Genomic DNA, 12,399 nt, shown 5'->3' on the forward strand with positions numbered 1-12,399 from the left:
AAGCTCTCCAGCTACAAGCTTCTTATTTTCCCAAGCAGGTGGCTGTTATTCACAGTTGAGGTCTCCAGGCCCCTTTGAGGGATAGAACTTTGGGAAATGCTTTCAATGAGAAGCCTGGTAATGAGGTCAGGTAACATCTCTACCTTCCTTCCCCTATTCTCCTCTTGGCACCTCCAAGCCTAACTCCTATTTACTCTGAGTCTCAATGTCAGGTCCTCCATGATATGGGAGCCTGTTATGGGTACTCAGGGCTGGCTCCATCTACAGGAAAGGTACTTTCTCCCTGTTGCTTATGCAAAGCTGTTCCTGACAGTTATTCACAAATCCTTTCACAATGGGTCTTGATATCTCTACCACTTTCTTCAATCTCTCTTCTTCCATCTCAGCTTTCTCCCCTCCTTTAGACTATCACCCAGGATTCTATACCTGCACTCAAACATCCACACAGGGGGCCTTTCAATCCCCTCTTCCCTTCAACCCACATAAATTTGGGGGTAATCTTCCAGGGAAGGACTGACAGATTTCACACATATGCTTCCTAACAAGAAACATAGGTATCTTCTTACTACACTTCCTCAGGATGGATAGACATTTTCTCTACTATAGCTGAGACTGTAGAAGGGTTTTTTCTCATCTCAGATTTAGACTTTCTATACACATACAATTGGATAATGGCCTGCCATTCACCTCTAAAGTTACTGAGTTAGCCTCAAGGGCCTTAGGGGTACAGTGGCTCTTGTGGGCCACAAGAATATATCATAGAGATTCAGCTGTGTGTTAAAGCTATACCTTGACCTCCCAATGGCCTCTCAAGAGGCAAGCCATTTATTATGAATATTTGGTGCTATCTAGCCTTTAATATTCTAGCTGTCTTCTACTATGAAATTCTAGCGTGACCAAATATTTTCAGACCTGCTGAAATAGGTAACTTCCCTGCTAGAGCCAGTACCTGAATAAGGTCACCTAAACAAATGCAAGCTGGTGGGAGATGCATAGCCTTGCTTCTTGTGCAAATGAAGCTCAAACCATCCCCTTGACTGGAAGCCTAGTGGCTCTCCAGAAACTGAGAACAAAAGAGGTTTTTATATATCAAGGTGGGAGGTAGAATAACATTCCTGAGGAAGCAGAGAACCACGTTCCCAGGGAAAGAAAGGGTAGACATTTTCTGTAGAAACAGAAAGAATAGCATGGTGAGAGAGAAGAGAGGAAGACAGAGGTTCCATAGAGGGCAAGCAGATCTTGTGTAGAGTTTTCTGAGTAGAGAGTAGTGGACATGGAGAATGAGGAAACAGAGGATGAAGATGAGGCTGGTAGCATAGGAGTTTAGTCATTAGCATGACTATGAGCTAGAGAACTGGACAGAACTGTAGTTATGGAAACAGGATTTCATCCCAGAGAAATAAAGTAGACGGATATAGAGCTTGATATGTCTAGAGTTATTTCTACACTGAATGCCTGATGGAGCTATAGCTGTATTGAGAGAATTTTGTCTCAGAGGAATAAAGTTAACAGACATAAGAGCATAGTGTATGTAGATGTTTTCCTTCAGATATCCTATGATGTATGTAGCTAAACCCCCAGATTCCTGTGTACTCCATAAGTGGCACCTCTGCATTCCCTGCTGTTCCCAGTCCTTAGGAAAGGTAGAAAAGACTAATGGACCCACTAAAACTCATCTATCAAAGCTGTTTTCTGAGCTTCATCTTTCGTGGACTCAACTCCTACCTCTAGTCCTCATTTGCATTCAGGTCATGCCCTAAAACCCCTCCTTTCTCAATCCACTTGAGTTAATGTATGGGCTCTTTTCTTCTAGGAAATTTACCTCCTCTGGAACCAGCCCCACTTTATGACCATGTACTTTCTCTCATTATCTTAAGACACCTTCTTCAAGAACATGCTATCCTCTCTCAGTCTTCTACTGATATTATCACCTAAACCATTTTACCAGGACACAAATTTATGGAAAAAAAAACTTGCCCACAGGCCCTCAAACCACACTGGATGGATCCATATCTGGTCATCCTCACCATACTAATTACTGCTAAGCTTCAAGGGGCTGCAACTTGGATCTACCTGTCACAGCTCAAATGGCTCTGGATCCCTTTTCTGATAAGTATTCCTGTCAGTCAAAGGATCCTAAAACTTCTCTCTCTTGCCTTCTATGCCTGAGGATTCCTAATATGGGCACTTTCTTCCTACTCTTGTTTGTGTGTGGGGGCCCTTTCTTCCTGGCCTCCTAGGCAGAACAACAAATGTAGAAATGTCACATATATGCTGTTCAAACTAATAAACTCCTTGGTTCCTTCCTTTACCTGACTTCCAGCTGCTGCTTAGAGATTCCTCTGTTTTTCAATTCCAGGCAGCCTGTTTCTGTAAACTTGGTAATGATAAGTCTAGCCTTAATTACCATAATAATACCAAATATCTTTGTTTTCTCCAAGACCAAACAAATCCAACCTTCATGGATGGCCCTCCTGGGATGGGTATACAAATTGGAGGTGTAAGTACCATTATTATGAGCCAGCATGGGGCATATGGCCTCAACAACTCTGTTGTAGGCTGGCACAATGTATGGTCACCTTCACCATCTGAGATCCTTGGGATAAAAATGGGCCTAGGGGGTTATAAGACAGATCTACATCTATATGGTAGGGTTTAGACCCTCTCAAAGAGGAATGGTAATTTTTAGATCCCTTGAGGAAGCACCAGCCACCCCCATAGACAGTATAGTTGAGGTTATTAGACAATTTGAATCCACATTACAATGCAAGTTGTGTGAGATCTCTCATTAGATTATTCTAAATGAATTCCCAAGTCTTCTCTGTACCTATGGAAGTAACAATGGGTCACTCTGTGTAACTTCTTGCTTCCTTTGCATTCCTCTACAATATTCCCTCATGGTGGCTATCATTCTTATACGTGTAACTCTAAACTCCATGTTCTGCAACCCTAAACCCATTTCCTCTTCCTCATCACCACCAGTACCCTTTTACTCTTTAGAGACACCAGTTTCCTGACACTTCAACAGCCATTCCAATTCTTGCCCTGCAACAGCCTGTACAAACATCTCAATTTTGGGAACCATACTATCCATGGAGATACGGTCTTGCTCTGTAACTTGGCTGGCCTGGAACTCACTATGTGGACCAGGCTGGCCTAGAACTCACAGAAATTCATCTGCCTCTGTCTCCCAAGTACTGGGTTTAAAGGTGTATACTACCATGCCTGGCAAATCTGTCATCGCATCATGCTATTTTTTTTCCTGCTTATTTTGACCTTTAATGTTTCTATCTGCTTGATTTTATTATATTTGTTGAGTTTATCCTTTTATATTTTTCTTACGCCATTTAGGGAGTCTTATAACCTTTCCTATAATTGACTGGTTATTCTGGAAAATACAATATGCATTAAATTATCAACATTTAATATTAATCAATACTTTTACCTCCAAGATAATACTAGAATTTTATAATTCCTTATTCTATTTCCCTCCACTATGATATTTATGCTGCTGTTGTAATATGTTCTAAGTAAACTATCAATCCATCATTATAAGTTGGATATCTCAAGTGGTTGTTATAGTAATGGAAAGCTGACATACCACACCATGTTTAATTCTTGATTTAAAATATATTACAAACTACTACATATAGTGATATTTTATTTGTATTGAAATGTGATTTTATTTGTATGTCAATAAAGTTGCCTTGAGGTCAGAGCAAGCCAGAGCAGAAGCTGAGCTGTAGTGGGGCACGCCTTTAATCCCAGCACTTGGGAGGCAGAGCTAGGCGGATCTCTGTGTGTTCAAGGACACAGCCAGCATGGCAGACACACGCCTTTAATCTCAATACCAACCATAGAAGACCTGGAGGTCTGTACAAACAGGCAGTGACAAGGAGGTCATGTGGCTGGGTTTACAACCAATGAGAAAACAGAACAGAAAGTCTTTAAATAGACAGGACTCACAGAAGTAGGTCTCTTGTGGAGAGGAAGAACAGCAGAAGCAGTGAAGGGTAAGGTTTTCCGCTCTTGCTCTGACCTCGTGGTTTTTAACTCTGCAATCGGTTCTGTGTTTCTTATTTAACAAGCCGGTTACATCTACAACTACAGGTAACATAAATTTATGGCATAGTAAGTGTAAGTAAATTGATTGCAACTCTGTGGGTTTGGTCCCAGTTTTTGGCACCAACAATGTAAGTAAATTGGTTGCAACAACTCTGGGGAAAGGTGTCCTGACTACCTGGAAAGTCAGGCAACACCTTGAGCTGCTTAGGACAGATCTGATGGCTGGAACTTCAAGGAGACAGTTCAGCCCTAGAGGGCAAGGTATCTCAGACACCTTGAGCTGCTCAGAACAACAGCTCTGCCCTAAAGGTGTCCTGGACACTTGGAGCTATTTAGCCCAGCTCTGATGGCTGGAACTACAAAGAAGCAGCCCAACCCTGGAAAGGATTTTTTTTTTTTTTACTTCTCGGGGGAGTCAGGCCTGGAACTGCTTCAGCAGGTAAGAGTATCCTGACTGTTTGGGAAAGTCAAGGTATACCTGATGTGATGGGGGATGGTCTCCTCGCAGGATATAGCAATCCTGCTCCTCTCCTGGAGAGCCTTTACAGCTGAGCTTTGCTCAGCCCCCACTTAATGGGGCCTCCTAGCAGAGCTCTGCTTCTCCGGCCTAAGTAAGATGTTTCTTTTGCTTCACTCTGCAAAAGGGGAAATCCCTGCAGAAATGTAGCAATCTCCTCTGGCTCTGGAGAAAAGTGTTACCTTTTCAGCTCTCTCTTGCTGTGTCCACTGAGAAGATCTCAGCAAAGATCATCTGTTCAGCTCCTCCTCGCTCTGCTCTTTCAGCTCTCCCTTGTTTTGTCCACTGAGTCATGTCTCAGCAAGGATCTTCTCTATGCCAGTGAATGAAGATCTTCACACCCAAAACTCTTTTGAGAAAGAGATTTATTTGGGAAGGAGGAGTCCAGGAGAGTATCTGCCTCTACCAGGGTGGAGAGAACAGCCTTTTTTTCTAACTGACCAGGCAGGGTGGTTTACACATGATGTCTTGGAGGTGGAGTCAACCAGGGGTTGACTTGGGGCCCAGGGTTCTACTGTCCTGCTCTGTGATTGGTTGGTTTCACAAGTCAGTTGGCTAGGAGCAGAGATGGCGCTGATCTGACTGAGCCAAACTGTGTTTCTTTCTGCCCTGATCTGAGCCATCTTTCCCTAGTTATGGGCTCCAGGGTCAGGGTGAGTTTCTTTAGCCAGGCCCTTTTCCCTACAGTAAGACCTTGTGTTATGCTTGTAATTGGTATGCTTTGTTGAATTATCTAGGAAATCCAGATCAAGCTTGAAGAATATATGGACAACTAGAGTTAATAAGGTTTAGGGGTCTAGCCTTGCTAGTGAGCATAAGAGCATCATTAAGCATTTGTCAAAAAATAAAAACAAAAATAAAAACAAAACCCAAAACACAAGTCTGTCTTTAGCCTTGATTCTTACCATCATTCTGTATGAGCATCATGATGAGCTGTAATTTGTTTTCCTTTGGAATTTTACTTCCTTGCTTGGAGTTGCTGTGTTCTCTTAGAATATCATTTACAGTGTTCCGTTAATGTAGGTACTTAGTAAATTTTGTCCTGAGAGGGTGGTCATAAATCAGTCTGGTTCTATCACTAAATTTCAAGAACTAAGACAGTTATTATGTCATTCGTTAGGCCAGGTCTCACTCTGTAACCCAAACTGGCCTTAAACTGAGTGACAGGATTATAGGCTTGAGTCACTATACCCACTGTGCCCTTCTTATGATAACATACCTTTACTTTGCCATTGTGTAAAATGTGAGTCCAGTGATGGCCATCTTGACTGCTGGAGATAAGGAATTCTTTCACAAACATGCTGGTAAAGAATGATTTCACTCCCTGTGTTATTATTCCAGTGACTTTCATTGTCTTTTGTAAGTCCACTTGCAACCATTCTTTTGGATCATTCATCTGAGGAAAAGATACGGAAATAATACCTCCTTTGTCACTATTTGCTTCCAGAAACCCACAACTCTATTTTTATGACCCTACATAATAGTTTGTTTGCCTCCTTTATTTGACTAAGAATCCTGAGGTCCAAATTTTTCATAATTCTTTTCTTTTTTAATCTTCTCGTGTCACCCACTTAATAGGGGTCTAGTAAGTGCTGAATGAATCTAGGAACCATATCTACTAGAATAAAAAGTCTGGCAATGTAGTAGCCAAACTATTTAATTCAAAATAATAATACTCTGGAGTTTAAATTTGTTATATTTATTTGTTCTGGTGTGTGTGTGTGTGTGTGTGTGTGTGTGTGTGTGTGTGCGCACACACACACTCATGGGCCATAGAGCCTGCGTGGGGGTCTGAGGACAACTTGAAGGAGTTGGTTTTTCTCCTCCCTCTATGTGGATTCCAAGGACTGAACTCAGGTCATCAGGTTTGGTGGCAAGCACCTTTACCTGATGAACCATCCCACCAGCTCTAGATTGGACTTTAGTTACCATGACGATTTCACAGATATTAGCCTAGTACCAAATACAGAGATTCTTATTCCAGGTAGTTCATTAAATGATCATTTCTTTCTTCAGTGAATGTAAAATCATATGGTATATCATCTAAATGCCTGTGGAGCATTGTTGACCTCACTAAACATTCTTAGGAATAGTGAACAGAAATACTTATGCAAAACAAAAGCTTCTCCTATTTTCCCAGGCTCTGTTGTCTACTTTTATTAGTTAAGTGGTAAATATGTTGCTCTTACCTGAGGTCGCCAGGCATTAGTCCTTCCCTGGAGGTGAAGTCGAGCTTGTGAAGGAGACCAACTGGCAAACATATTGGTGAAGTAGGATGAGGCAGTAATTTGTGTATCTGATATTACTTTATTCTCCATTCCCAATGGTATGCTACAACCTCAAAGAAACAAAATTGCAATGTTGCCACATGGGTAGGCTGCAGCCTAGGTTTCACTGAGCTGCCTTCAATCCTTTATATATACTGTCATCATGATAATTTTCAGGCATCAACTTTTACACAATTTCTGTTATTGCTAAAATGCCAAGATTTTCTGGTCAGTTCTGCTTAGCTATGCTTGATTTCAATTTCCTTGTTGATAAAAGTATAGGAGATGACTGCTTCTGAAGAACCCTATGGTTAGTATAACTACAGTAACATACTCCTATTTTTTTTGTTGTTTATTTCAGGACTGTGCTGAGGTTTTGTTTGTTTGTTTTTTATCACTGACAGTTCTGTATTCTGTGATAGAAATCCCTCCTCACACTCAGGATAACTAAAACAGTTATTCTATCTATGGTTGAGAAAAAAAAGAAAATAATATGGGATGACTTGGCACTTACTGTTTAAATCACAGCCCATCAACTCCATTCGAAGAGTACTGCGGATGCTATAATGAGTGGGGTGCAAACGGATATACCGAGCAATAATTGGAGGATTAAAGCTATTGTGCTTAATACCAGATGAATCCACATTGCCAAAGAAGACCTATTAGAAGAGATTATCAAAAATATGTGGAAAGTAAATACAAAGCATAAAGTTGTTCTATTACATTTTCTTTATAAAATTGCCTTTGGCATTTTTTTCAATATGCTGACTAGATAGATGGTATACATGATTTTTTTTTGTTTTGGTTTGGGTTTTTGTTTTGTTTTTGTTTGTTTGTTTGTTTTGTTTTGTTTTTAATGCACCAAGAAGAAGAGTGGGACAAGGTAGTTCAGTGTGGTCTTGGTCAAATGAAATGTTTTTTGCTGGGCGGTAGTGGCGGTGCATGCCTTTAATCCCAGCACTCAGGAGGCAGAGGCAGGCATATCTCTGTGAGTTCAAGGCCAGCCTGGGTTACCAAGTGAGTTCCAGGATAGGCGCAAAGCTACACAGAGAAACCCTGTCTCGGAAAACAAACAAACAAACAAACAAACAAAACCCAAAGAACAAAAACAAAAAAAAGAAATGTTTTTCTACCTTGGCTACCTCACAAAAATTGAGGAGGTCATTAGCACTTTGTAACTCCAGCATAGAGCAATCAGAAAGGCAGTGTTTGAATAATTACACCAGTAAGTTGGTGAAATAAGGGATACCTAACTCTCATTTCATGGGAACAAAAATTTGGCAGACATCTCTAGACATCTTGGGATGCTCACAGGAGGCTGAGAAATACTACAGAAGCACCAAACCAAATATAGATGTTTGATATCAGCCTGCTGCCTATAATCCTGGCTATACATTCAGAAGCAGACTGCCTTTTGTGGACTCAGATCCAACCCCACTCATGTGTAGTCTTAACACTAGCTCTATCCACCTAAGTACCTTGGAAGGGCCATTTTTATCAGTACCTCTAGTAAGAGGCAGCTATGGTTTAGATGAGTTTTTTCTTGAGGTTTTATGTGTTGGAGGACTGATACTGAGTGTGGTGGTATTGAGGTGTTATGGTAGAGAGGATAAGAAGCTAGTCTGCTTAGTCTTAAATTATTCATTTTGATAAAGCAAGTCTTGTCCTGAGCTACTCACTTTTGAGTATAAGGACCAAGAGAAAATAACTCTATATCTTGTTTACACAAGTGACAACCACTATTTGACAGAACATCAGGAGGCATAAAATGATAAATAATTTATTTACACCAGTAAATAATATCCCCAAATGTATTGAATCATATCAGAAACACCAGGCACATGAACTTATCAATTCTACCACACAATGTGGTGATACTTTAAAAAAAATTACCACATAGAACCCCTCACTTGGGACTGTAAAAGAAGGAGCATGTCAAGACCAAAGTGTGTTAGGCACACTAACCAGTCATGTCACTTGTCATGAGCCTTGTCCAGGAAATTTGCCACATCAAAAGGCTCTGCCTCTGTTCCTGAGCTCAAGCTATAGTGCAGTTTACAGTTCCTCTTGCCTGTTACACTTGGCCAACTTCAAATTGACAGATGAAATGTCTTGTTACATATAACTGCATCTGACATTTCTGCAACTGAAAACAGCTCTGTGCTTTGCTTCATAAGACTTTTTATCTGGTCCCCTACAGACTCTTCCTTGGAGTGTGCATCAGTTCTCTTTCTATAACTTCAAAATGGTATCTCTGAACTCCACAGCCTCTTTAACCCTTTTTAGTCATTCTGTAACCTTCATATTTGTTTATTATTGTGTGAAATATTAATACATTTGCTGAGAATTATTATTAGTATTAGTATTAATAACCAAGAATTAATATTAGTAGATAAGATTGAAATAAAGGTATCCATTTTTCCAATAACCAATTATCAAGGTAAAATTGGAACTACTTTCCAAATCATAGCCAATGAAATCAATATAACTTCTGAATTTATTTATTCAATAAATTATGACCTTGTGGAAAGATACAAAAATCCCATCTAAGTTTCTAACAGCATCTTTATGATAAGTAGGCAAGAAATTAGAGAAGTGAGAGAGAAGACAGATTCTTAATAAAGCAGCTTAACACTTTCAAATGCCAATGTTTCACTAAGCAATCCTCAAGTTGTTTTTCACTGCTTAGTTAAGTAATGAACTAGAAGAGCAACTTGGAGTCCTAAGTTAGTCATAAAACTAAAGGGTGGACTGATGACAAGTAATATAATTATCTATTTCTTTCTGGCCCCATACTAGCAGTAGCTGAAAAGCAAACTTGTTGTAGTAAGTTTGGTTAGCCATCTCCTATCTCAAACATCCATGCTGAGTTTTGAACCACACAGAACTTCCTTTAACTGACTTCAAAATTGCACCATAAGCAATAGAATGCAGTTAATTATTTATTCACTAGGTGGCCTGAGGAGGTAGAATACAGTTGTCACACCCATCAATCAAGTTAACCTCATCAGAATGCAATTTTCAGGCCTATTTCAATAAAACCTGCTCCTGGCAGCACCAATCTACTTCAGAGAAGATAAGGGGCATCGAAGAAACTCCTTATGGAGTTTACTTTCTTTGTGGCAAAAGTTAGCCATTGGGCAAGAGAGTGCCCTTGCCTCGACTGCTGACAGTATGCTGTCCAAATGGAACAAGCAGGACACAAGGAAAGGACTACCAAACGTTGTCAAGACACAGTAGGAAGGCCCTTCAGAAAATCCTGCTTCACAGATGAGTCTGTCAGATATGCTAGACCTGTAGGCCAAAGATGGATGCCTAATGTTGCAGAGGAACCTTGGGTGACTGTCCAGGCAGGCAGCTGTTTCTGTCATTTCTCACATTTTTTGGAAGTCACTTGCCTGCACTTCCTATTTACTTAGGTAATATTATTTCCTTCTTGGGTCTCTGAGGGAGTTGAAGGCTAGATACTTATAGTTTTCCTTGTTAATAAATTCAGAAAATCAACTCACTAAAGAGGTGTAAAGTGTTTAAGTTTGAAAGACATCAAAAGATATTTTCAGTTGGTAATATAAGTTAGGACAGAAAGTGAATTAGGTATACTTTGGACTCACCAAACTGGATAAATAATGGAGTATTTTCTCTGAATCTGTCAAATGTTAATGGACTGGACATTGTTAATGTAATTCTTGACTGTATATATTGTGTATACTTATTGTATATAGTTTTTCTTACATTAGTTATAACCTTTTATTATTTTAGACAAAGAAGGGGAAATGTGATATTTTGTTGTACCCAATAAAATTTGCCTGAAGATCAGAGAACAAAACAAGCCACTATATTAAACTAGGAGAGAAACAGAGCCAGGCAGTGTGGCACACACCTTTATCCCCAGCACTTGAGATCCCATACCTCTGCTACCAGTATTTGGGAAACACACATGCCTATAATCCCAATACTAAGAAGGAAGTGATATGGCTGGGCAGAGAAAGGTATATAAGGTGTGAAGAGACAGGAACTATAGGCTTTTCCACTGAAGCCCTTTCAGCTGAGGAGCACTTTTGGCTGGACCACTTTTGGCTGAGGCCTCAGAGAAACTCAGAGGATTTGCTCAGAGGATTTGTGGAGTTGGCAAAGTAAGAAGTAGCTGTGTCTTTTTCCTTTGTCTCTCTGATTTTTCAGCTGTACCCCAATGTCTGGCTCTGGTTTTTTTTGTTTTTGTTTTTTGTTTTTTTATTATAAGACCATTTAGGATTTGAGCAACAAAACCCTCAATAAACAAAGACTTGATACTTTTTGGTTCTTTTTTGTTTTTTTTTTTTTTTTTGAGCTGAGGATCAAACCCAGGGCCTTGTGCTTGCTAGGCGAGCGCTCTACGACTGAGCTAAATCCCCAACCTGCTATTTGGTTCTTTATTTTCCTACACGGCTTGCCTTATCCTTTCTTGTAAGATATAATATCCTTTCCCTAAACTCTGGTTTCATTACAAGTTTCCTTAACATTTCTTCTGGTTTCTGCTTCTGTATCTGAGAAGATACTGTAGGAAAGGTCTCCCTAACCTTAGGCCACACCACAAATGATTGAAGTGACTCTCCAATTCTCCCTTAATAGTAGACCTTCTAAGAGATAGAATGTAAGCCTGGCATTATGGCACATATCTTTTATTCAAGCACTCAAGAGGCAGAAGTGAATATATCTTTGAGTTTGAAGTTAGCCTGGTCTACTTCCACTTAAGATATCCAGGACATCCAGAGATAAACAGTGAGATGAGAGGGGAGAGGGGGCAATGGAGAGAGAAGAGAAAGAACCTAGTAAGAGGACATTGGGGGGCATTATCTTCAGAAAGAATTGAGGTAGTTCTATGCTGGGACACTTTGCTCAGCCTGGGTATAGAGAGGAGGGGACTGGACCTGCCTGGACTGAATCTACCAGGCTGAGCTGAATCCCCTGGGGAGTGCTTGCCATGGAGGAGATGGGAACGGGGGGGGGGGGGGTGGATTGGGGGGAGGGTAGGGGGGAGGACAGGGGAATCTGTGGTTGATATGTAAAATTAAATTAAATTATAAAATTAAATAATAAAAAATAATTGAGGTAGTTCTTATAGAATTCTTGTTTTCATACAAGATTAAGTTGCCATAAAAGAGCAAACCTCATCCTGAACATTTTCCAATTTCCTATATGGCCATATGATCTTTCCGTCTCATTGATACTTCTACTATTGTGATGCTATCTGCCTTCTGGATCTCAGTAGAGCTGAAGAGAAGCTAATGCCATGACATTGAACCTTTAGAAGTATGAGCCAGACAAATATCTTGTATTTACAATGTACTGAGCTGTTGTTTGAATGTGGATGCCTTTCAGAAGCATTTATGTTTGGAATATTTGGTCCCAGGCTGGTGGCACAGTTTTGGAAAATCTCAGGAACTTTGGGAAGCAGAAACTTGATGCAGGAAGTAAGTCACTGGGGGTTGGGCCTTGAGGTTTATAGCTTGTCCCCACTTCTTGTCTGATCTCTCCTTCCTGATGCAGTTATTAGTGTGACAAAGGGTTAGT

At 40.3% G+C, this 12,399-nt stretch overlaps 1 protein-coding gene across 1 annotated transcript in view; it reads right to left on the minus strand.

Moving 5' to 3' along the window:
- The window catches only part of F8 (coagulation factor VIII), a 186,458-nt gene that overhangs the window by 36,909 nt on the left and 137,150 nt on the right, over positions 1 to 12,399 (minus strand). The window contains exons 23-25 of the mRNA XM_036175252.1: positions 7,364 to 7,508; positions 6,772 to 6,920; positions 5,802 to 5,978 (exon numbers count right to left, since the gene is read on the minus strand). Coding sequence (XP_036031145.1) covers positions 5,802 to 5,978; positions 6,772 to 6,920; positions 7,364 to 7,508 — 471 coding nt within the window. The remainder of the gene's footprint in view (positions 1 to 5,801; positions 5,979 to 6,771; positions 6,921 to 7,363; positions 7,509 to 12,399) is intronic.

The sequence above is a fragment of the Onychomys torridus genome, chromosome X (genome assembly GCF_903995425.1).
Source record: "Onychomys torridus chromosome X, mOncTor1.1, whole genome shotgun sequence".
Taxonomy (NCBI): domain Eukaryota; kingdom Metazoa; phylum Chordata; class Mammalia; order Rodentia; family Cricetidae; genus Onychomys; species Onychomys torridus.